Source organism: Bombina bombina, chromosome 2 (genome assembly GCF_027579735.1).
Source record: "Bombina bombina isolate aBomBom1 chromosome 2, aBomBom1.pri, whole genome shotgun sequence".
Lineage (NCBI taxonomy): Eukaryota > Metazoa > Chordata > Amphibia > Anura > Bombinatoridae > Bombina > Bombina bombina.
The window spans coordinates 966394377-966421480 of NC_069500.1; the positions used below are offsets into that span (position 1 = coordinate 966394377).

Genomic DNA, 27104 nt, shown 5'->3' on the forward strand with positions numbered 1-27104 from the left:
TAGACTTTTTTTTTTTTGCCCTTGATTTAGACCTATCCTGAGGAAGGGCATGACCTTTTCCTCCAGTGATATAAGCAATAATCTCCTTCAAACCAGGCCCGAATAGGGTCTGCCCCTTGAAGGGAAGTTAAGTAGCTTATTTATTAAAGTCACGACAGCTGACCATGATATAAGCCATAGCGCTCTGCGCGCCAGTATAGTAAAAAACAGAATTCTTAGCCGTTAGTCTAGTCAAATGAACAAGGCATCAGAAAACAAAGGAATTGGCTAGCATAAGCTTGTCAAATATATTCATCCAATGGAGTCGCTTAACTGTAAAGCCTCATCAAGAGACTCAACCCAGAACGCCGCAGCAGCAGTGACAGAAGCAATGTATGCAAGGGGCTGCAGGATAAAACCCTGTTGAATAAACATTTTTTATCCATTGGATCTAAAAAGCACAACTGTCCTCGTCAGAGATAGTGGTACGCTTAGCTAGAGTAGAAACTCTTCTCTCCACCTTAGGAACTGTCTGCCAGAAGTCCCGTGTGGTGGAAACTATTAGAAAACATTCTTCTAAAAAATAGGAGGGGAAGAGAACGGCACACCTGGTCTATCCCATTCCTTATTAAAACATTTTTTAGTAAACCTCTTTAGGTATTGGAAAAACATCAGTACACACCGGCACTGCATAATATTTATCCAGTCTACACAATTTCTCTGGCCCTGCGATTGTACACATTCATTCAGAGCAGCCAAAGCCTCCCTGAGCAACAAGTGGAGGTTCTCAAGCATAAATTTTAAATGTAGAAATATCAGAATCAGGTTAAATCATCTTCCCTGAGTCAAAAAAAAAATCACCCACAGACTAAGCATATTGTGAGGTAGTATCATACATGGTTCTTAAAGCGTCTGTATGCTCTGTATCTACCCCCAGAGCTAACTGCTTTCCTTTAATTTCAGGTAGTCTGACTAATACTGCTGCCAGAATATTATTCACCACCTTTGCCATGTCTTGTAAAATAAACGCTATGGGTGCCCTTGATGTACTTGGCGCCATTTGAGCGTGAGTCCCTGAAGCGGGAGTCGAAGGGTCTGACACGTGGGGAGAGTTAGTCGGCATAACTTTCCCCTCGACAGAATCCCCTGGTAAAGAAACGCTATGGGTGCCCTTGATGTACTTGGCGCCATTTGAGCGTGAGTCCCTAAAGCGGGAGTCAAAAGGTCTGACACGTGGGGAGAGTTAGTCGGCATAACTACCCCCACGACAGAATCCTCTGGTGATAATGTTTTTAAAGACAAAAAATGATCTTTATTGTTTAACATGAAATCAGTACATCTGGTACACATTCTAAGATGGGGTTCCACCATGGCTTTAAAACATAATGAACACAGAGCTTCCTCTATGTCAGACATGTTAGAACAGACTAATAATGAGACTAGTAAGCTTGGAAAACACTTTAAATCAAGTTAACAAGCAAATATATAAAACGTTACTGTGCCTTTAAGAGAAACAAATTTTGCCAAAATTTGAAATAACAGTGAAAAAAGGCAGTTAAACTAACAAAATTTTTACAGTGTATGTAACAAGTTAGCAGAGCATTGCACCCACTTGCAAATGGATGATTAACCCCTTAATACAAAAAACAGATTAACAAAACGAAAAATATGTTTTAAACAGTCATAACAGCTCCTACTTTTGAAGCCCTTTTAAGCCCTTCAGAGATGTCCTATAGCATGCAGGGGACTGCTGAGGGAAGCTGAATGTCACTGTTTGTAATTTTAACTGCACCAACTGTAACTTTTATACTATAACAGTGGAAAGCCTCAGGAAACTGTTTCTATGCAAAATTTAAGCCAGCCATGTGGAAAAAACTTAGGCCCCAATAAGTTTTATCACCAAACATATGTTAAAAAACGATTAAACATGCCAGCAAACGTTTTAAAACACATTTTTACAAGAGTATGTATCTCTATTAATAAGCCTGATACCAGTCGCTATCGCTGCATTTAAGGCTTTACTTACATTACTTCGGTATCAGCAGTATTTTCTTAGTCAATTCCATTCCTAGAAAAATATTTTACTGCACATACCTTATCTGCAGGAAAACCTGCACGCCATTCCCCCTCTGAAGTACCTCACTCCTCAGAATGTGTGAGAACAGCAAATGGATCTTAGTTACGTCTGCTAAGATCATAGAAAAATGCAGGCAGATTCTTCTTCCAAATACTGCCTGAGATAAACAGCACACTCCGGTGCCATTTAAAAATAACAAACTTTTGATTGAAGAATAAACTAAGTAGAAAGCACCACAGACTCTCACAACCTCCTATCTATGTTGAGGCTTGCAAGAGAATGACTGAATATGGCAGTTAGGGGAGGAGCTATATAGCAGCTTTGCTGTGGGTGGACTCTTGCAGCTTCCTGTTGGGAAGGAGAATATATTCCATAAGTAATGGATGATCCGTGGACTGGATACACTTAACAAGAGAAATTATATTTAACTTAGGGGGGTGTTAGGGTTAGACTTAGCTTTAGGGGTTAAAAAATTTAGTAGAGTAGCGGTGAGCTCCGGTCGGCAGATTAGTTAGGTGTCGGCGATGTTAGGGAGAGCAGATTAGGGGTTAATACTATTTATTATAGGGTTATTGAGGCGGGAGTGAGGCGGATTAGGGGTTAATACATTTATTTTAGTAGCGGTGATATCCGGTCGGCAGATTAGGGGTTAATTATTGTAGGTAGGTGGAGGCGACGTTGGGGGCGGCAGATTAGGGGTTAATAAATATAATATAGGGGTCGGCGGTATTAGGGGCAGCAGGTTAGGGGTACATAGGGATAACGTAGGTTGTGGAGCGGCAGATTAGGGGTTAAAATTTTTAATAGAGTGGCGGTGATGTGGGGGGGGCCTCGGTTTAGGGGTACATAGGTAGTTTATGGGTGTTAGTGTACTTTAGAGCACAGTAGTTAAGAGTTTTATAAACCGGCGTTAGCCCAGAAAGCTCTTAACTTCTGACTTTTTTCTGCGGCTGGAGTTTTGTCGTTAGATTTCTAACGCTCACTTCAGCCAAGACTCTAAATACCGGTGTTAGAAAGATCCCATTGAAAAGATAGGATACGCAAATGGCGTAGGGGGATCTGCGGTATGGAAAAGTTGCGGCTGGAAAGTGAGCGTTAGACCCTTTCCTGACTGACTCCAAATACCAGCGGGCGGCCAAAACCAGCGTTAGGAGGTCTAACGCTGGTTTTGACGGCTACCGCCCAACTCTAAATCTAGCCGTTAGCTGTGAAATAAAAATAAAACCTAAGCTAGATACAATTTAATTATTAGTTATATTTTAGCTAGCTTAGGGTTTATTTTACAGGTAAGTATTAAGTTTTAAATAGGTATTATTTAGTTAATGATAGGAATTTTTAATTAGATTTATTTTAATTATATTAAAGTTAGTGGGTGTTATTTTTAGGGGTTAATATGTTTATTCTAGTGGCGGCGATGTCCCGAGCGGCAGATTAGGGGTTAATAATTTTATTTTAGTGTTTGCTATGCGGGAGGGCCTCGGTTTAGGGGTTAATAGGTAGTTTATGGGTGTTAGTGCACTTTTTAGCACTTTAGTTAAGAGTTTTATGTTACGGCATTGTAACATAAAACTCATAACTACTGACTTTCAGTTTACGGTATCGATCTTGAAGTTTTAGGGTGTACCGCTCACTTTTTGGCCTCCCAGGCAGACTCGCAAAGGAAGTCCCATTGAAAAAGGACTTTTTGAAAGCTGCGCGAATTACGTTGTGTGACGGCCAAAAAAGTGTGCGGTACCCCTAAACCTGCAAGACTCGTAATAGCAGCGGTAGTGAAAAAGAGCCTTAACGCTGCTTTTTCACTCATACCGCAAAACTCGTAATCTAGCCATATGTTTGTTGTAATAAAGCTGATCTAAATTATTTAGCTAAATTATGTGGCTCTTGTTTTGACAAATTGTTAAATATATCTGAGTACAAATACACCCACTGTTATTCCATTTCAGTCTAATGTACATAGCATTACTGCAGAAATGTAAGATTTTATTGCTGCAGCTATAGAGAAGGCAATGACTGCTATTTGGTCTTCAAATAAATGTAAAAATGTTTTTGCAACATTTTCCTAAACTTAGTGAATTAAGTTCTGACCTTCAGCATACTGATGTATCCTCTACTGATGGGGTCTTCTCTGATTCAGAGGATTTCACGTCAGAGACTGATATAGACAAATCTTCTTTTTTATAAGTTAGAATATATTTGTTCTCTCTTAAAGGACGTTTTGTTTACTTTGGGTATTGAAAGTCTAAATCTCCTGATGATAAAGCTAGTAATTCTCTAAATTCTGTATTTAAGACTACTGCTATTACTCTTCAAGTATTTCCTATTCCTGACGCTATCTCTAATGCTTTTGCTAAAGAATGGTCTAAGCCTAGTACCTCTTTTAACCCTTCTTCTAGGTTTAAGAAATTGTATCCTTTACCTGTAGCCAAGGATCCTTTAGATAGTGTGACAGACCCCTCTGTCAACCTCAATACGGATTATGGATTCATGCATTATGTTAAGTCACCCTGTGCCCATTATACGTACAGGGTGCAAATCCAACAGTACTGGAGGGGTTAACTTCAGTTTTGAGTAACTGTTAGTTTTGAGTAACTGTATTGTCTAAGACAGTTGTTGTTAGCAGTTGTAGTTGTTGCACCAGTTTTTAAGCAGTGGCTAGAAGCAAAATAAATAGCTGATTTAGACTTAAACTTGGACTGAATTATTTAGACGACATTTTTAAGATGAGGATGTCTCTGCCTAACTAAAAGATATTGCGGATCCTACTCACAGCCTATTCGGTGCTTTGGATGTAAGCAACTAGGGCACAGTCCTTGGGAAGACCCGCCGGTGGAAACCCACGTAACCCTCAGCATGCTGCCCACTGCGTAGAGGAGAAAGAATGCTGGGGCATCCTACATGAAGCAGACCCCGTGCAAGCTGCCCACCGGGATAACCAGCAACACCACCGGCAACTGGTTAAAGTGAATGGGAAGGAGGTCAGTGGTCTACGGGATACTGGTGCTACCATGATAGGAAGCTTGAATATTATCTAAGAAGGGCATATTTACATACTGGCTATATTTTTAGACCTGTTATATCTATGGCTGATGTTGCTGCTGCTTCTACTTTTTGGTTGGACAGTTTAGCACAGCAGTTGTCTTCAGACTCTGAATTATCTAACATTATTGTTTTACTTCAACATGCAAATCATTTTATTTGTAATGCTATATTTGATGTTAGGAAGATCAATGTCAAATCCATGTCTTTAGTCGTTCTAACTAGAAGAGCTTTATGGCTTAAATCTTGGAATGCTGACATGGTGTATATAATTTGATTATTATCTCTCTCTTTTCAAGGTAAAAATCTTTTTGGTTTACAATTGTATTCTATTATCTCCACTGTTACTGGGGGTAAGGGAGTTTTTCTGCCCCAAGACAAGAAATCTAAGGGTAAATTTAAAGCTCCCAATTGTTTTCATTCCTTTCGTCAGAATAGAGAACAGAAAACCACTCCTTCCCCTATGCCTCTGGTTCTAATTGGAGACCATCTCCGAATTGGAATAAATCCAAGCCTTATAAGAAAACAAATCCTGCCCCTAAACCTACATGAAGGTGTGGCCCTCAAGCCAGTTCTTCTGGTAGGGACAGACTAAAGCTATTTGAAAGAGTTTTGACAGATTCTGTCCGAAATCAGTGGATTCAGAATATAATTTTTCAGAGGTGTTGAATAGGATTCAGAATAAGACGTCATTTGGGAAGATTCTTTCTTAACCATGTAACAAAAAACCCAGTAAAAGCTCAAGTCTTTCTGAAATGTGTTTCAGATCTAGAACTTTCAGGGGTAATTATCCCAGTTCCACAGCAGGAACAAGGATTGTTTTATTTTTATTCAAATCTATTCTTTGTACCAAAGAAGGAAAATTCTTTCAGACCAATTTTGGATCTGAAAACTTTAAATCGTTTTGTAGGAGTCCCAATTTTTAAGATGGTGACTTTAGGAACTATTCTGCCTTTTGTTTAGCAAGGTCACTTCATGTCCACAATAGACTTACAGGACACTTACCTTTACAATTCGATTAATCCAGATCACTATTGTTTTCTGAGTTTCTCTTTTCTAAACAAGCATTACCAATTTGTCGTTCTTCAGTTTGGCCTTGCAACAGCACCAAGAATTTTCTTTTTTAATCAAAGTTTTTTATTGAGGCAATACGAGAAAGGGAATACATAAACAGAATATACATTTTGTATAATTTTGGTAAGTTTTGCATACAAGACATTGTTTATCTATTGGACAATGAAACCTCTTCATATAAGAGAGTAGAGAAATCTTAATTCAGACATCCTATATGTATCTCTCCAAAAATACATAAAACATAGTGAAAATATAGGACATTGTATGCTAATACAAAATAAAATACACATAATCCAGTATTACCTCTTTTTTTCCTTTTGTTTCCTATGTGAACGCATAACAAATTTATATAATTTGAATACCCAGAAAAACTTATACATCTTATAGAGTGATAAACTGATTATAAAATAAATGTATTTATTATCTGAGAATTTACATATTATAGGGAGTCATAACAAGTTGCTCCTATGAAATGCATAAGATTAGAGGGCAAGTCGGGAAATATAAGTCAGCAGCTGGATACTTTAATAAACCGTCCTCAGTTTCTTTGTAAATAGAACAATAGGAGCAACTTATAACATTACAATATCGATAGCGGGTAAACACCGCTTATTTGTCCACCGTAGATAAGGGTGAACAGTAGCTGCTCAGCGGGTAAACACCGCTGTAAGTATAGAGGGGGGGGGGGGTAAAGGGAACAATGTAGTTGGGCTTGAATCCCTAAAGCAAAAAATGTAACTTAAATATAACGAACGTACCCATATTGGCTAAGGTAGGCTGATGGAACTAAGAGTATCTCTTTAACAAGAATTATATGATTTGGAATAAGTAATGCGTGTGAATCTGTGTATCATTACTTCAAATTATTACTGAGAACCCCTCCCACCCTCGCCGGCTAAGGGAAGGAAAGGGAATCCATGTCTACCAAACATTATCGATACTCTTAAATTATGAGAACATATATAAACAAAATCAGCCGTAATGATGGAGATGAATTGTGGGTAACATGAGATTCAAATATAACAATAGCTTATATGTGTCTTAGTGGGAGGGGGTAGGGGTGGGGGCATGTCCGGGGAGTTAACTTTGGACCTTACAATATATATAAAATAATAAGGAAAAGTGAGAATGACCTAGGTCACCACGTGAACAAAATAAATATATACACAAATATGCCAAATCTAAATGTAAACTGACTGATGTGGAGGGAGGGGTTCACATTAAGTCCTGTCCAACCAGTAGTAGAGCCCCAGATACTAAGTGTGTGGGGTAGATATTAATGGACAATCTATTGTGTGTCGACCCCACTTAAGACAGTCGTGTTCAGGAGACTAAAGAATAACTCCATAGGACTTTATATACTAAATAAGTGTGTCTATTGGGAGGAAAATGTATCTACTATTGCATTCCTTCAAACACCTAGTCTGGAGTATCAGTGAGGGAGGTTAACATACTATGTTATATTAGTGGTCCTTAATAATAAGGTCTATAGGGAAATGACTTAGGTACAATGTAGGTCACATGAATGAGGTTTTAAACCTGGTTACAGACAGTCCATAAGACAAGATACATCCGTATACTCTGATGATAAGCTTTACATTCATTCAGGAGCATTTCATAGTAGTTAACAACTGCAGTGAAGAACATTACTGGTATATAAGAAACACTCTAACATTTGCGTAAACTTAATGTAAATCCATTTAAAAGGTAAAAGGCTTATATTAGAATAAATCTATGGTCTATGATCACCTAAAGGAGAAACATAATATCACCACCTCTGGCGGAGGGCCCAAAGGTCACTCATATATTGCAGTTTTAAATAACTCACATGTTATATGGGGTAGTGGTTCAATGTCTTTGATAATAACTAGGCTAATCAGACAGTACTTACAACCAGATCTAAACGCAATGCTGTCGCGAAAGGCATCCAAAATATATGTAGGACTAATAGGAGCTAAACAAGTAACTATAAGGAGTTGGTCACTAGCTAAACTGATACTACAAATAAGCACTAAATTGGCGACCTTAGGTAAAATTACAATACAGATATAGCCATGTTATTTAAAGGTGGATGGCATTGAGACATACTGGTAAATGCTGCATATTACTGTATAAACTTATCAGACTTTAGGGTCGTCATTTTATATGCAAAGCAGTAAAGATAAGAAAGAGCACAGTTCATTAACTTGAGTTCAAAGCATAGTTCAGGCTAATATTACCCGATCCCCATTCGGGTGTCTATGAACACGCTGCTGGGATAGTGGGAACGAAAGTTAAGATCTTGGAGGAGAAACTGCCAATGATTGTGACCTCCTGACTGTACCTGGAACACCAGAGCTACAAGGCATGGGTAAATGTGAGTGCTCGGGGTCACCTCAAGTTGAAATAGTTAGAGGACTGAAGTAAGCTTAGAGCCACCAGTCGCCTCCGGTACACCAAGTTGTTCTGTTTTCCATCTCGGGTGGTCGGCCGCATCCACCCAAGCTTGTTGTGGCGTCACTTCAAGTGTTCTCTTGACCTCGGGAGACGTAAGAGCAGCTGTGTTATAGGGAATCTTGTGCAACTGGTTACTATGATCGGCCTCCGGCAGCTCCGTGTGGAGATTATCCAGTGGTAGTATGCTGCTCCGAGCCAGCTCTGTCATATTGCAGATGGGTTGTAAGTAGTTGCGTTGCAAACGATGTTCTGTCGTGTCCGCCATTTTAAGCTCCATATCCACTCTCATTGTAGATTGGACTCTCGCTAGGAGTTTGAGTTGGGTGAAGTTGTTATCTACTTTTTGCGTCAGGGCAACCAGAAGTGCTTTAATTGTTCTGTAGGATGCTTCTTTCATGTTTAGCGGATCTCACCTTCTAGGATCAGCAGCTAAATGGATCTGCTACACCCGGTACACGGGGAAGGGTATTGTGATAGTATGAGGCCGCCGCTTACTTAAGTGCCCAGTTTAGCACTCCAGATGGTGTGATTGTCTCAATACTGGCATCCTTGTGGTCAGCTGTATTCCGTAGAGTTATTGATAAATACCAAAGATCTGTATTTTTAATGGGCTCTTTAATGTTTGGCAGATTATCTAGGTAGAATTAAGAGCTTCCAATTTTGCAACCAGACATGGCGGCTGCCCTGATACGCCCCCCACCAAGAATATTCTTAATGGTTTTAGGTGCCCTTCTATCTGTAATCAGAGAGCAGGGTATTGCAGTGTTTCCTTATTTGGATGATATATTGGTACTAACTCAATCTTTTCATTTAGAGAATCTCACACAAAACAATTTCTGTTTTTTCTTCAAAGACATGTTTGGAGGATCAATTTACCAAAGAGTTTCTTGATTTCTCAGACAAAGGTCACCTTTTTAGGTTTCCAGATAGATTCTGTGTCCATGACTATATTTCTTACAGAACAGAGACGTTTGAGATTGGTTTCAGCTTGTCTAAACCTTCAGTCTCTTTTATCATTCCCTTCAGTGGCTATGTGCATGGAAGTTTTAGGTCTCATGATTGCAGCATTGGACCCAATCCTTTTTGCTTGTTTTCATATGAGACCTCTACAACTTTGCATGCTGCACCAATGGTGCAGAGATCATACTCTGATATCACAACTGATATACTTAAATCCCAACACTCAACTCTCTCTTACTTGGTGGTTAAACCATCACCTTATTGTTCAAGGGGACTCCTTTGTTCGTCCTACCTGGACTGTGATCACAACAGATGCAAGTTTCACAAGTTGGGGAGCTGTCTGGGGGTCTCTGACAGCACAAGGAGTTTGGAATCCTCGAGAGGCAAGGTTACCAATAAATATTAGAACTCTGTGCTATTTTCAGAGCTCTCTGGGCTTGGCCTCTATTAAGAAAGAACCGTATATTCGGTTTCAAACAGACAATGTCACAACAGTGGCATATGTCAATCATCAAGGGGCGACTTGCAGTCCCCTAGCAATGAAAGAAGTGTCTCTAATACTTTTTGGGCTGAATCCAACTCTTGTCTAATCACTGCGATTCATATACCAGGTGTAGACAAATTGGAAGCGGATTATCTCAGCCGTCAAATTCTACATTCAAAGAGTGGTCTCTCCATCCAGATGTGTTCTATCAGATTGTGCAGATGTGGGGTCTTTCAGACATAGATCTGATGACCTCTCGTCTAATCAATAAACATCCCAGATACCTCTCCAGGTCCAGGGATCCTCAGGCGGAATTGATGAATGCTCTAGCAGTTCCATGGTTTAACCAACCTGCTTACATTTTTTCACCTCTGGGAGTGATCTCAAAGGTCTTAATGGAACAAACTTAAGTGTTTCTGATAGCACCAGCATGGCCTCACAGGTTCTGGTATGCGGATCTTGTCCAAATGTCCAGTTGCCAACCCTGGTCACTTCCTCTAAGACCAGACCTTCTGTCTCAAGGCCCGTTATTCCATCCGGATCTCAAATCTCTAAATTTAAAGGCATGGATATTGAACGCTTAGTCCTTAGTGATAGAGGTTTCTCTGACTCATAAGCCTGTTTCAAGGAAAATATATCACAAGGTTTGGAAAACCTATATTTCATGGTGTTCCACTCATGATTATTCTTGGCATTCTTTTAGAATTCCTAGGATTCTACAGTTTCTTCCGGATGGTTTAGATAAAGGTTTGTTTGACAATACTTTGAAAGGACAAACCTCTGCTCTTTCTGTTTGATTTCACAGAAAGATTGCTAATCTTCCTGATGTTCACTTTTTCGTACAGGCGTTGACTCATATCAAACCTGTTATTAAATCTATCTCTCCTCCTTGGAGTCTAAATTTGGTATTAAAGACTTTGCAGGCTCCTCCTTTTGAGCCTATACATTCTTTGGACATTAAACTACTTTCTTGTAAAGCGTTATTTCTCTTGGCTATCTCTTCTGCTAGAATAGTTTTTGAATTGTTTGCTCTTGTGAGTCTCCTTATCTGATTTTCCATCAAGATACAGCTGTTTTGCAGACTTCGTTTACATTTTTGCCTAAAGTTGTGAATTCTAACAACATAAATAGGAAAATTATTGTTCCTTCCTTGTGTCCTAATACTCTTAAACGGTCTTTACATTCTTTGGATGAGGTAAGAGCTTTGAAATATTATGTTGAGGCTACTAAAGATTTCAGAAAGACTTCTAGTCTATTTTTTTTTTCTGGTTCCAGAAAAGGTCAGAAAGCCCTCTGCCATTTCTTTGGCATCTTGGTTGAAACTTCTGATTCACAAAGCTTATTTGGAGGTGGGGCATTCTCTGCCTTAGAGAATTACAGCTCATTATACAAGATCAGTTGCACTATCTTGGGCTTTCAAGAATGAAGCTTCACTTGATCAAATCTGTAAAGCAGCCACTTGGTCTTCTTTGCATACATTTACTAAATTTTACTATTTTTATGTTTTTGCTTCTTTGGAAGCAGCTTTTGGTAGAAAGGTTCTTCAGGCAGCTGACTCGGTTTGATTCTAGTGCCTATGATTTAAGTTTTTTTGAATTGTTAAGAAAACGTAATTTTTTTTTTGGATTTAATTTCTCAGCGGAAATAGCTGTTTTTATTTTATCACTCCCTCTCTAGTGACTCGTGGACTTCCACATCTTGGGTATTATATCCCATACATCATTAGCTCATGGACTCTTGCCACCTATTTGAAAGAAAACATAATTCATGTAAGAACTTACCTGATAAATTAATTTCTTTCATGGTGGCAAGAGTCCATGAGACCCACTTAATTGTTTTGGAGTTACGATTTTTTTTATATAAAGCACTTTATTTATCCTGTTCTTTTTTATGATTTTACACCTCACTAACTTGGCTATAAGTTAAACTGAGGTATGAGTGAGGTGGTAGGTGTATTTATAGACATTTGAGGTTTGGGAAACTTTGCCCCCTCCTGGTAGGAATTGATATCCCATACGTTACTAGCTCATGAACTCTTGCCACCATGAAAGAAATTAATTTATCAGGTAAGTTCTTATATAAATTATGTTTTCTTACAAGTTATGTGGAGAATGGCTGTCCCATTCTGTGCCTGATAAGTGGTGGTAGGTGCTCCCTGATAAATACCTTTTTATATTATGTGGTGCAAAGTCACTTGAAATTAATCGACAACAAGGTTTTTAATTTATTTCTATTAGACTGAAATTACCTCAAATTTTAAACACCACCAGACAATAATAAAATGTAATATACAGTGTCTCCTTCAGCAGGGTTGTTGGTGAGGGGAGCATATAGAATATTCCAAACTTATATAAAAAAATATTTAACACAGGTGACTACAAAAAGAGAAAAGGACACAATATAATATGCAGATATTTGCTATGTTGTGTCCCTTTAAGTCTCTTGGTATAATGTGTTGAATGAGCATTAATACACTACTATATTTTAATTAAACACATGGGTGAGCCAATGTCAATCGGTAGGTATATGCAGCCACCAATCAGCAGAGCAGTCCTAGATAAACCTGTCTGCAAAGGCTAACAATATAACGAGTCAAAGAATGTGAGTAAGTGAGAATGTTGTTTAAAATGTTAGAGTCTCAGAAAATCATGTAAGCGAATGTTCTGCTTTCATAGACCTTCTAAATGAAATGTCTTCTTGAAAAATTCAAAGATTATAATGTAGCTTTAAAAAAAAATAGACTTTATTTAACATGTCAAGAGAAATATGGCATACAGGCTTAGTATTAAATTCAAAAATGTTCTTGTTTTAACAATAAGTGTAGATATACCAACAAGCCCTAAGGATTAGTATATGTTATCATATGTTATTTTTAAAGGGACAGTCAAGTCAAGCAAAACATTAGATTTCAATATGGAAATACAATTTTCATAATTTTTAACATGAATTTTTATCCCCAAATTATCTTTATTCTCTTGGTGTTCTTATTTGAAAGATAAACCTAGGAGGTTCATCATCTCATTTCTTAGACCTTAAAGAGTGTATGTAATCTGATTGCATTTTGACCACTAGAAGGCATTAGTTAATGTGTTTAACAAGAGCTATTTAAATGTATTTGTTTTATCAGCTATAGTCAAGTAACTGTAAAGGGTTAATATGTAAAAAATATCTGGAATACAAAGCTCTACTTCTTTAAACCATTTAAATACATATCCTTTACTTTTCTTTATCTCCCCTTAGGAGGTAGAAGCCTGGTTATACCTATCACGGCACCAGCCTTAGAAAGAATGGTGCCCGGCAGCATTGCTGAAAACTTTATCAGCATTCAAGGTTTAGTATCTTATTTCTATGAGTTAATATATAATAATTATACAAATATATAATGTATAACATTCCCTTTTGTTTGTTCAGGTACTTTTTCAAATCCTAAAAACAATTCATGTGTGTCTTCTTTACATTCTCTTTTTGGTGCTTAAATACTGTTTGGCAAATTGTGTTTTGGTAAATAATATTTGTAATGTAATATATATATATATATATATATATATATATATATATATATATATATATATATATATATATATATATATATATATATACACATATATACAGTTGTGCTCATAAGTTTACATACCCTGGCAGAATTTATAATTTCTTGGCCATTTGTCAGAGATTATGAAATATAACACAAATACTTTTCTTTCACTCATGGGTAGTGTTTGGCTGAAGCCATTTATTATCAACCAACTGTGTTTACTCTTTTTAAATCATAATGACAACAGAAACTACCCAAATGACCCTGATGAAAAGTTTAAATACCTTGGTGATTTCGGCCTGATAACATGCACACAAGTTGACACAAAGGAGTTTGAATGGCTATTAAAGGTAACCATCCTCACCTGTGATCTGTTTGCTTGTAATTAGTGTGTGTGTATAAAAGGTCAATGAGTTTCTGGACTCCTGACAGACCCTTGCATCTTTCATCCAGTGCTGCACTGACAATTCTGGATTCTGAGTCATGGGGAAAGCAAAAGAATTGTCAAAGGATCTGCGGGAAAAGGTAGTTGAACTGTATAAAACAGGAAAGGGATATAAAAAGATATCCAAGGAATTAAAAATGCTAATCAGCAGTGTTCAAACTCTAATAAAGAAGTTTGAAGCCCCCTATATCGACTACAGAATAAACTCAACCATAGTCTGCAGTTTTAAAAAGCTTACAGCTCAGCACATTGAAATTACACATGGGAGCATGATGGTATCTTGCTGGTTTACCCAATATGAGATGTATGTATCTTAAAAACAGTATTATCCTGAATATGATCTCCCTATTTGTCACTTCTGTCAAATGCTGCCTTGGTCACATGTGTCACGATGCGGCGCCTGCTGTTATGATTATTGCCTAGGGGGAAGTTGGCTCCTCTCTGTGTGTGGTGGTGATGTCATCGCTACACGCTTTCCCTGTTCTGAAGCTGGTCGGATCTCCTGTGGCACGAACCCTGAGCCTATGTAAGTAACTCACTTGCTACCTATCACTGCCCAAGTATAGGTGTTACTTACTATTCTCCTGGGTGTTCTTTATTCTTATGCTGGACTGTTATATTGTTGCTGACCCTTGCTTGTCTGACCACTCTGCCTGTTTATCCCTTAACTGCTGGATTGATATACTGCTGCTGAACCTTGCTTGTTTGACCACTCTGCCTGTTTAACCCCTTTTCCTGTTGCCAAGCCCTGCCTGCCTTACCATCCTAGTGGTTTACCTCTGGACTGCCTTACTGTTTCCAAACCCTGCCTGCCTGACCATCCTAGTGATTTACCTCTGAACTGCCTTACTGTTGCCAAACCCTGCCTGCCTGACCATACTAGGGGTTTGCCTCTGGATTGCCTTGCTGTTGCCAGGTCCTGCCTATCTGACCTTTTTGGTGGTTTGCCCCTAAACTGCTTTTCTCTGGTTTCCTACCTGTTGCCGCCGAGGACTGTCCTGCCTGTGGTGAGTGCCGCTTACCTCATCTTAGAAACCTTCTCTGCTCTGGGATATTCCCTATCTTTCCGGCTCGATGCCAGGATAACAAGAGTACTGGCCGAGTTTGGTCTGATAGGGGAGTATCCCATGAGCATTACATTATACTTGGGCCATGGAGCCCAAGATGAGGTGGCATGAGCAGTTTATCTTCAGGGACAGATGTTTGGAACCTATACCACACAGTTGCAGAATATGGATTCCAAGCTAGAGGCTATAACCACTCAGCTCTCTTTACTAGTTACAGCAAAGAATACCGCTCCTGTTGATGTACTGCCAGTCTCTACTCCTAGTACTGCGGCTTCTTCCTCTGCTTCTGGAAGTATACCCCGGATACCATTGCTTGACAAGTATTAGGGTACTACTGATTGCAGGGGTTTTCTTAACCAATGCAGGCTGCACTTCCACAATGATCATCTCACCTTTCAGTCTCACCAGTCAAGGGTCACCTTTATCATTTCCTTAATGAAAGACAAGGCCCTAGCCTGGGTCTCTCCCCTTTTGGAACAGAATGCTCCAATCCTGCATGATGCCGATGCTTTCATTTCTGCATTAACTTCTGTGTTTGGGACTTCTGGCCGTACCTCTGCTACAGTGCTCTCAAGGCAGCCTTTAGGAGTGGTCTCCATGAACGCATCAAAGATGAACTCACTTATCGTGATGTTCCTTCTTCTTTGGATGACTTTATAACACTTTGTATCAGCCTGGACTCTCGCTTTCAGGAGAGGAAAGCCGAGAGAGACAGAACTAGGAGGGTCCTTCCTTCTCGTCCTCCTATTCGTCTGGTTTTGGCAGTATCCTTTATCCGTTCAGCAGCTCCAGTTACCCCAGTGGAGGAACCCATGGATCTCTCCTCCTTCAAACCTTCAGAGTCTGAAAGGCAGAGAAGAAGAATATTGAGACTATGCTTTCATTGTAGATCTAACACCTACCAACTAAAGGAATGTGACATTCGGCCAGGAAACGTCAATGCTTAGGGGATGACACTGGGGTACCTCTAAGCATGATCACTACTAAATCCCCTTATTTCACTAGGATTCTGGTACCTGTAACCCATACCTTCCTTCAGAATACTGTCCACACTCAAACCTTCATTGATTCAGGGGCAGCTGGAAACTTTCTGGATCACTGTTTTATTCTGCAGAAAAGACATTGTCTCAAAATAACTACCTTGGATGGCACCCCCCTTGGTTCAGGGTTGATCCATTTTGAGTCAACACCCCTGACCCTGACTATGGGAGTCCTTCATACTGAACAACTGAAGTTCGAGGTCATTCATTCTCCAGCACAGCCTGTCATCCTTGGTTTTCCTTGGCTTCGGATACACAATCCACAGTTCGACTGGACTGAAGGACAACTGGCCTCCAGGGGTAACTTCTGTTTCAATTCATGCCTTGCTAAAGTCACTCCTCTGCTCTGCATCCCCATAGCCAGTATACAGACTCCTCCAAACTGATGTGCTACCAGCCCACCATCCTTATGACTGAAAAATGTACCTCTTTAATGGAGCCCTACTTCCTAAAGGGAGTATTTATCCACTCTCCAAATCAATGGAGGAGTATATCCAAGAGAATCTAGCTAAAGGCTTCATTCACCTTTTCTCCTCTCCTGCTGGAGCAGGTTTCTTTTTCGTCAGTAAGAAGGATGGCGGGCTCAGACCATGCATCAACAACAGGGCCTTGAACAACATAACTATCAAAAACCGCTATCCCATTCCTTTGATCACCGAGCTCTATGACTCACTCCAGAATGCTCGCTTCTTTACCAAGCTGGACTTATGTGGGACATGCAATCTGATCCGTATCTTCCCAGGTCACAAATGGAAGACTGCCTTCAACACAAGATCAGGGCATTACGAATACCTCGTAATGCCCTTTGGGCTGTGTAACGCCCCTGCAGTCTTCCAGGCATTTGTCAGCGATGTCTTCCGTGACCTCCTCCATCGCACTGTTATCGTCTACCTAGATGACATCCTTATTTTCTCTTCATCATAAGCACGTGAGACAGGTACTTCAACGTCTCAGAGACAATTCTTTGGTAGCCAAACTAGAAAAATGTGAGTTTGACCAAGTTCAGATCCAGTTCCTTGGTTATGTCATCTCGAAAGAAGGTTTTGCCATGGATCCTGCTAAACTCACCGCAGTTTTAGAGTGGCCTCAACCTACTGCATTAAAAGAATTGCAGTTGAAATGACCCTAAAAGGACAGGGATAAACAGAGGTGCCACATAGGGTAATAATGTATAAAATCAGAAAATACAACAGGATAACGACCGGCCCCCCTCTCAGGTAATGGCTACTCACAAGCGGAACTGACAACCGGAGTGCCTCACAGTGCAGTACGGGACCAATGTAGTCACCCGACAGACTTGATACAGGAGCAACTGCAAACCCACGGTAGGTCAAGATGACGGAAGATCCCGCAACAACGGAGTCCCTCTGAAGGTGGTGGTGATCCGGTACACCAAGCACACAGGTGTTAGACGTAAGTCCGCAAAAGGACAACTCAGGCAGTGTGCGGTGCAAAAAGTTCACAGGCAGCAAACTCCAATAAAAAGGTGATAGAGCAAGTGGCATAAAAGTGCAAACTTTATTAGCACATATAAAATTCCAGCAATGCGTTTCTCAGCAGTATAAAATGCCATTTCATCAGGCTGTAAAGATTACCAAAATACTTGCTCTATTTAAAAGGCATGCGGACCAATCAAATCGGCGTGCCTGTACACATCTATTTTGACGTCATAGTAGGAAGTGACTAGCAAATCTTCAACACGTCAAGTGTAACCCAACCTGAGGGGGTGTGTACAGGAACGTCGACAACTATTGGATAACATCGCAAATAACAAATACAAAGTGACAACAAAATCTGAAGTATTTAAAAATCAATATTAGATAAAATAATAAAATTGGATGTGGCCTATATTAGTAACAATGCAAATTTAACAGACAAACCGGATAAATCCGCACAACTTAAACTATTAAAGATCCATGAAATGCACATAATATATGACAAAACACACTTCACTCTATTGATACATTGTGTAGAGAAATAGATCAAAGAATAATAGATACTAACAAGTTCATTATGTCGCTCAGATAGACACTGTATAAGAGGCCACCTTCAGTGTTATGATGGAGACCAAAAACTCTATCAAGGGTGGCTTAGTGAGAGGCTACAGTGGTTGGGGAAAATTAGAAGTTAGATGACTGAGTCGTAAATATATAAAAAATATAAAAACCCCTAGGTTCACTATATCCTGGGCCCGTAATTGGTTACGGGATGTTATCCAATAATATTGAGATTCTTAGACAGGGTATAAGACATCTAGACACTCTAGATGACACTATATCAAGAACTCGGTGTAGGCTGATATTAATGTGTCTAATATTGGGGCTAAAGAGTTGGCTATTTTAGAAAAATAGAAACTATGATTGACATATAACACTCATACCAAACTATGAGTATACAAGAGACCAACCATCGGAAATATCCAGATGGAGTGCTACAAACGTGATATCTGATTATGTAATAGATGTATGCAAAATAGAAATATAAAATTAGTATAAAATCGACTATCAGGGGCACTATAACGCTCCTAAGGGTATGTAGTAATAAATTCAAATGATGGATGGAACCACAAATGATCTGGGTGTTATATGCGGTTTTCAGTATGGATGAACTATCAAAGAATGTGGTTAGAAAATAAGAAGAAAAAATATATATAAAATGAAAATATAAATCATAATAGAAATAACGCATCATATAAAATAAAGATAAAGGTAGGAACAAGAGTATACTCGATCCAGCGGTGCGAATGGATCATTAATGGAATGCAGCCAGGTCAATATTAAGGTTAAGGCCATCTGGGTGCATACTCTTAAGCACATGGATCCAGTATGTCTCTCTTGGTCTCAGTCTATAGAATCGGTTGTAAAGGTGCGATTTTGGGATGATTTCAATCGGTGTAATTGTAAAACAATTAATGTCTCCATTATGTGCTAGATTGCAGTGTCTAGAGACACTATGGTTCTTACAGTTGTTTTTCATGTTACGTCGGTGTTCAGACCATCTTATGCTGAGCCTTCTACAAGTGTGGCCCACATATTGTACCCCACAAATACATGATAGGAGGTAAACAACGTATTGGGAGGCACATGAAATGTGGCCTATTATGGGGTAATTACGTCCAGTCATGTTAGATTTGAATGTCTTGTTGTTATGTGCAATATGGTCACATAGCATGCATTTTCTAACTCATTTAAATGAACCATGAGATAATACTCTTAATGTAGTGCCTGTAGGAGCATTTTTCTTTTAATGTTTGACAATTTTGCTAGGGGCTAGAATGGTCTTAAGATTAGGGGCTTTTTTGTATACTATCTTAGGTTTGATACCTATCGACTTGCCCAAAATAGGGTCTTTGGTTAGAATACCCCAATGTTTAGAAATTATATTTTTTATATGATTGTAATTGCCATTATATTGGGTGATAAAGAGTGGACACTTACAAGTTTTATCTAGTGTTTCCTTTCTCGGAGGGTGTAAAAATGTAGCCATCCCTATCATCTTGTTTGGCTCTCATATAGCCATTCTCAACAATTTGTACAGGGTATTTCTTTTCAATAAACCTATCCTTTAGAATAAGGCTTTGCATCTCATAATCAGCGAGTGTGCTGCAACTGCGGCGCACTCGCTTGAATTGACCGTAGGTAACGTTTCGTTTCCACGGAAGGTAATGGTTACTAGTAAAATCTAAGTAACTATTGCAGTCCACTGTCTTAAAGTGGGTCATACTAGTGAATTTACCTTTCTCGAACATGAGCTTTAGGTCAAGAAAGACCACAGTTAGAGGATCTATAGTGCTTGTGAAAAGGAGACCTCTGTCATTCCGATTTAGATGTTCAACAAAGAGGTGCGCAGAATCCATATCTCCCTTCCAAACAAAAATCAGATCATCTATGTAACGGCCATAGTGCACCAGGTTTGCCCCATAGGTGGGGACATAGATGTAATTTTCTTCAAAGGACCCCATGTATAAATTAGCATAACTTGGGGCAAACCTGGTGCCCATGGCCGTCCCCCTAGTCTGTAAATAAAATTCGTCCTGAAACAAAAAATAATTGTGTCTCAGGATAAAAGAAATGAGAGACATCAAAAAATCACATTGCTTGGTAGGAAGAAACAGGTCCCGTTCTAAATAATGAAATACAGATTGAAGTCCTAGATCATGTGGTATGTTAGAATACAGGGCCTGTACATCGCATGTGACCCACAAGAGGTCTGGAGTGATATTCAAAACCTCAAGTTTCTTGATTAGATCGGAGGAGTCACGAATGTATGATTCTAGGCCTAGCACATATTTTTGTAAGAAACTATCTACATAGGAGGACACATTATCTGTGAGACTTCCTATGCCGACTATGATAGGGCGAACCGGAGGACATATAGGATTCTTATGAACCTTCGGCAAATGATAATAAAACGCCAGGTTAGGTTCATCTGGGACCAATAATTATTTTTCTTTTTTAAGAATTATACCTTCATTAAAGGCATCAATGGCAATATCTTTCAAAATTGCCTTATATAAAGCGGTGGGATTGTGCTTCAGACGGATATAGTAGGTCTGGTCATGAAGTATTTTCCTTGCCTCTAACAAATACTGATCCAAATCTTGCAGCACTATCCCACCGCCCTTATCGGCTTGTCTAATCACCAGGGACTGATCTTCTCTAAGGCTCCTTAGAGCCCTTTTTTCATTAGGATATAAGTTATCCCTCATATGTTTCATATTTCTAGGGATCCAATCGAAATCCTCATTTACCAAAGAATTGCAGAGATTCTTGGGGTTCTCCAATTATTACCGCAAGTTTATAAAGAACTTTTCTCAAACAGTCACTCCACTCACTGAATTGACAAAACGGAACAAAGACTGTAAACATTGGCCCCCTGAGGCCATATATGCCTTCACTCATCTTAACAAGGCTTTCTGTTCTGCTCCTGTGCTCCACCATCCTGATCCTGACCTACAGTTCACTTTAGAGGTTGATGTATCTGAGATAGGGGCTGGAGCAGTTCTAACCCAAAGGGATCCTGTAACCTCCAATTCACACCCTGTAGCCTTTTTTTCCAAACGCTTTACTCCTGCTGAGAGAAATTACGATGTGGGTAATTGTGCACTCATTAAGATGGCCTTTACTGACCGGCGTCATTGGTTGGAAGGCACCACTAATCCCATTCAGATTCTCATCGACCACAAGAATTGGACTTACCTAGAGACTGCTCATCGACTCAATCCTCGACAGGCCAGGTGGGCCTTGTTCTTTTCCCATTTTAACTTTGTGGTCTCTTATCTTCCTGGGACCAAAAACAAGAAGGCGGATGCCCTTTCCCGTCAGTTTCCTCACTCAAGTGATTCCTCTGAAGCTCCTATTGAACACATCATACCTCCCTCCTGTGTGGTTGCTCAATTGAATACCACCCTTCTTCAAAGACTGCAACTTGCTCAGTCCAGTAAACCTCCTGAAGCCCCCGTGGCTTCCGATCTCTTTTTTGTACCTCTGAACCTACGCACTCCTGTACTGTCCTGGGCTCATGATAGCAAACTCTCAGGACTTTTAAGCATCTTTCCCAACACTTATGGTGGCCTACTATGAAGTCTGACACTCAGGATTATGTAAAAGCCTGCACAACTTGTGCTGCCAACAAAACTCCCCTATCCTTGCCGCCCGGCTTACTCCAACCATTGTCTATTACCAAACAACCATGGGCACATATAACCATGGATTTCCTTGTGGACCTTCCTCCTTCTGACCACCATACAGTTATCTGGGTTGTGGTGGATAGCTTTTCCAGACTGGCTTATTTTGTACCCCTAACAAAACTGCCTTCTGCCCAAGAATTATCATCTCTTTTTCTCCTGCATGTGGTATGACTTCATGGCATTCCTGCAAATATTGTTTCCGACAGAGGTTCACAATTAATTTCTACCTTTTGGAGAGCCTTTTGTAAATTGATTGGAACCACTGTTTCCTTGTCTTCTGGCTACCATCCTCAGACTAGTGGACTAACTGAGAGAGTGAATCAGGATCTTGAGGCTTATCTTAGAGCCTTTGTCAACGCTCTCCATACTAATTTGTCCGAGTTGTCACCCCTAGCTGAGCTGACAAGAAACACTCATTGGCACTCTTCTCTTTGATGTTCTCCATTTCAAGCCGCAGCAGGGTATCAACCTTGTGTCTTCCCTCTTTCTGCTCAGTCCACTGGGGTTCCTGCTGCAGACCGACACGTTACTGAAATCACCACTCATTGGCAATGTATTCGTTCTCAGCTATGTTCAGCTGACTCTAGATATAAAACGTTTGCTGATCATCATAGATCTTCTGTAGTGCCATCTCAATAGGTGAAAGTGTTTGGGTCTCTACTTGACATATTCGTCTACGTCAACCCTGTCACAAATTGGGGCCTAGGTTTATTGGTCCTTACAAAGTCCTGAAAAGACTGTCTCCTGTTTCCTACAAAGTAGCCTTGCCCAAAACCCTGCACATACTCCCAGTCTTCCATATCTCACTACTCAAGCCTTATATCAAGAATAGATATACCCGGCTCCAAGCTCCTCCTCCTCCACTCCTGGTCCGTGGTGACCCTGAATATGAGGTTGCTAAGATCCTGGACTCCAGATACAGGCGCAGACAACTGCAATATCTGGTGCATTGGAAGAGTTACTCGGTGGCGGATCGTTCCTGGGTTCCTGCTTGTGATGTGCATGCTCCATCTTTAGTATCCAGATTCCATGCTGCTCATCCTTTGAGGCCGACTCTGGTTCCCGGAGGGAACCCTTGAGAGGGGGGGCTATGTCGCGCCACTCTAGCCGTTGCTAGGGACTCGGTGCCTGCTGTTATGCTCGCTGCCTAGGGGGAGTCGGCTCCTCATTGCATATATATATATATATATATATATATATATATATATACAGTATATATATATATATATACGTATATATATATATATATATTTATTAGACATGTGTAGCCCAGAAAATTTCGTATCAGATGAAATTTTCGTTCCAAATATTCAGGGACATTGGATTCCCGAAATATTTGGTGATTGCACTATTCGGTGTTTCGTTTCAAACTAAATTTTCGTTAAACATTTACATTTAGTTTTGTTAAAACGATTGTAAATGTGTCAAAGCTACAGGTAAAAAGTTCACCTGTGGGTACAATACTTACCCAATACTTACCTACAATACTTACCTTACCTACCTGTGCTGTCCAGAGCATGGAGAGCATGTTAAGGTAAGTATTAAACCCTTAAAAAAAAAAATGAATACTGACAATTTTCGTCAGAATTTTTTTTATTTTCTTTCATTTTCAGTGATGCAGTCTTCAGATATTCATTTAGTTAAAACGAAACGGGAATCCGCATTTTTGTTACAAATGTGCATTCGTCTGAAAACAAATGCACATCTCTAATATATTTTCATATATGTGTATATAGATAGATAGATAGATAGATAGATAGATAGATAGATAGATATAGATAGATAGGTATAAATATATATTTTACAAAAAATACATAATTTATATAAATAGAAATATATAATTACAAATAAATAGAACATTTTCTTCTATGTGAAGAACACTGGATTAATATTTGTAACTCCTGTCGGGTTAGCGCACAAGCAATACGTGTTTGTTTTTTTATCAGTTTGTGCTCTCCATTGAAGTCTATGGGGAGAAGTCCTGAAGTTAGTGCATCAGCTTTCACTTGAGCACAAACATTTTACTTTCAACTTGTGATGCATGTGCCAACCCGCGTGCGTTAAAAGTTTACTTTTGGTAGTGTTTGTGCGCAAGTAAAATTGCTAAATAGCACCACTTGTAATCCCCTATGAGTTTAACTTCATTAGTTATTGCAGATCACACTAAAATGAACAGATTTAATAAAAAAATATATAGTTTAAGCTAGTCAAGGGTTTCCATTAGGTGAGTAGATAAAGCGGAGGACTTTTCAAAGTTCTCTGCATATGGGCTACCTGCAATATCTGTGATGTTGGTTAGTTTGGAAGTTAGGAATTTCCATTTTGGAATCTGAGAGATTTAAAAAACAAACAAACCTCTATGATGACCCAAAGCCCCTTTCACAGCACTTACAATAGTACTTAAACATTATCCATACCCCGTATATATAAAAGTGGCAATGTCTGATAGATGGCATTAACCTATGGTGCATATAAGCCACATTCATGCCACAATGCTGAGTCCCCATCACAAATATTCCAAAAGGAATATAGGTTATTAGAGAACCCACCCCAATATAAAGGGGCCACAGGTTGTTGTAAGGTTTTTTTTTTTCATTTTCTAATTTTTAAATTATGAGGTCTATAGAGGCAAAGCTAAATCCAGAAGCTCGGATAAATGTAGCTATCATGTGAACATTTAAATAATTACTCATATTGCAGTTTTTGTTTTTTTTAAACATTATGGGCCATATTGGAACTGGAGTGCTAATTTTTTTTCCGGTTGCACGTAAACACTCCTCAAAGTAACATTTAATATGGTTAGGTTAGTGTGCGTATTACAAGCTGAAAGTAAATTGTCTGCGTGCAAGTGAAACCCAGTGCGCGCTAACTTCAGTACTTTGTATATTGTGACCACATTTACTTCTTTCTATAGACTTCAGTGGAGAGCGCTTAAGTAAAAAAAAAAACACTTATCACTTGTGCGCTAACCCAACACCACATTAGACCTACAGCACTAAACCCGAAGGTATTTGCAAATATTTGACATTCCAAAGAGAACTTCATTTTTTAAATATATATTTATATATACTGTATATGATTTTTAAAGAACAAAACAAACAAAAAACCCATATCTATACCTAAATATCTATATGAATATATACAGGTATATATATATATATTTATATATACACACACAAATATATATAGAGAAATAAATATTAAAAAAAAAAGAAAATTTTATTTGAAGTAAAATGTAAAAACACAGTTAAACACACTGATCAAAATTACAAGTTGTGCTCTAAACCCATTGCGTAAATAACGCTACAAATTTAGCGGTATCACACTTTCCATAGCGCTGCCATTACAAGTTACAAAAAAAAACGTATTATGTTGTGTGATATGGTGCAATAAGCTCCATACCCCACAAAAGCCAAGGCCTGACTTGACGTGCTCATGCACGTTTTCCCCATAGATATCAATGCGTCACCTGCGATTGCGGAATGGCGATCGTTATAACGCAATCCCCATTGATGTCTAACATAACCCCCTAGTCTAAATACCCCTAAACCACCGCCCCCCGCATCGCTAACACCTAAATAAACATTTTAACCCCTAAACCCCCTGACCCCCACATAATAACTACTAAAATAAACCTATTAACTCCTAAACCGCAGGCCCCCCACATCGCAACTACTAAACTAAACCTATTAACCCCTAAACCACTGGCCCCCCACATGGCGACACACTCAATTAAACTATTAACCCCTAAACCTAACACACCCTAACTTTAAATTAAAGTTACAATATAACTATCTTAAAATAAATAAAAACTTACCTGTGAAATAAAAAAAAAAACCTAAGCTTAAACTATAAATAAACCTAACATAACTATTTTTAAAAAATAAAATAAATGAAAAGAGCAAAAACTAGGAGACAAAATTAAAAAATCCTAACACTAAGAGAAAATAAAAAAAAACTAAAATTACCAAAAAAAACCCCACTAAAATTACAAAAAATAAAAAAATTCTAAGATTACAAAAAATTATAAATGAAAATATCCAAAATAATAAAAATTAAAGCTAATCTAATACCCCTATAAAAACAAAAGAGCCACCCCAATATAAAAACACCCCCTAATCTAACAAACTACCAGTAGCCCTTAAAAGGACCTTTTGTAGGACATTGCCCAGAAGCAATCAGCTCTTTTATCTAAAAAATTACAAAATACCCCCTAACCGTAAAACCCTCCACCCAACCCACCCCCAAAATAAAAAACCTAACTGTAAAAAAACCTAAGATAACCATTGCCCCTAAAGGGGTTTGTATAGGCATTGCCCTTAAAAGGGCAAGCAGCTCTTTTGCTGCCCATGAAAATAAAAAAATCCCTAATCTAAAAAATAAACCCACTCATAAAAATAAAAAAAAACTAAGTCTAACCCCAAAATAGGTACTCAACGTTCCTGAAGTCTGGCGATTAAGGTCTTCATCCATGCGGCTCTATCGTCATCCATTGCGGGACCATCTTCTATCTTCTTCCTGGAAATGTAGAGCGGTCCTCAGCGACGGCGGGCCTCATCGGCGTGGAGGCTCCTCTTCATGCGATCTCTGCCGCACACTAAAGATTGAATGAAAGGTACCCCTTTTATATTTGGGCTACCTTGCATTCCTGTTGGCTGATATTTTCAAATCAGCCAATAGGATGAGAGATGCTTAAATTCTATTGGCTGATTTGAACAGCCTCATTTAAAAGCCTGATTTCTTTTTCTAAAAACAGTAGAATGATGGGATTTACTAAAAAGTTGTATTTTTGTCCACAGCACATTCTCCCAAACGGATTTTGGCTTCCTCGGGTAAGTTTTGGCAAACTCCAATCTGGCTTTTTAATGTTTCTGTGTCAGCAGTGGAGTCCTCCTGGGTCTCCAACCATAGCGTCCCATTTCATTCAAATGGCGACGTATAGTGCAAGCTGACACATTTGTACCCTGTGCCTGAAGATCAGCTTCAATTTGTCTGGAAGTTGATCCAGGTTCTTTATCCACCACTCAAACAATCCTTTGTTGCAACATTTGATACATTTTTCTCTTTCGTCCACGTCCAGAAAGACAGCTACAGGGCAATGGGCTGTAAATTTCTTGACAATGTTGTGCACAGTGGACACAGGAACATTAAGATTTCTGGAGATGGATTTGTAACCTTGAGATTGTCCATGCTTTTCCACAAATGTTGTTCTCAAATCCTCAAACAATTCTTTGCTGCTCTTTCTCTTCTCCATGCTCAGTGTGGCACACAGAGACACAAAA

The 27104-nt window shown here is 39.1% G+C and overlaps 1 protein-coding gene across 1 annotated transcript in view; it reads left to right on the top strand.

The window, feature by feature from the left end:
- LOC128647389 (complement C3) overlaps window positions 1–27104 on the top strand; it is a 572326-nt gene that overhangs the window by 407377 nt on the left and 137845 nt on the right. Inside the window, exon 22 of the mRNA XM_053700176.1 lies at window positions 13287–13376. Within this exon, the coding sequence (XP_053556151.1) occupies window positions 13287–13376 (90 nt within the window). The remainder of the gene's footprint in view (window positions 1–13286; window positions 13377–27104) is intronic.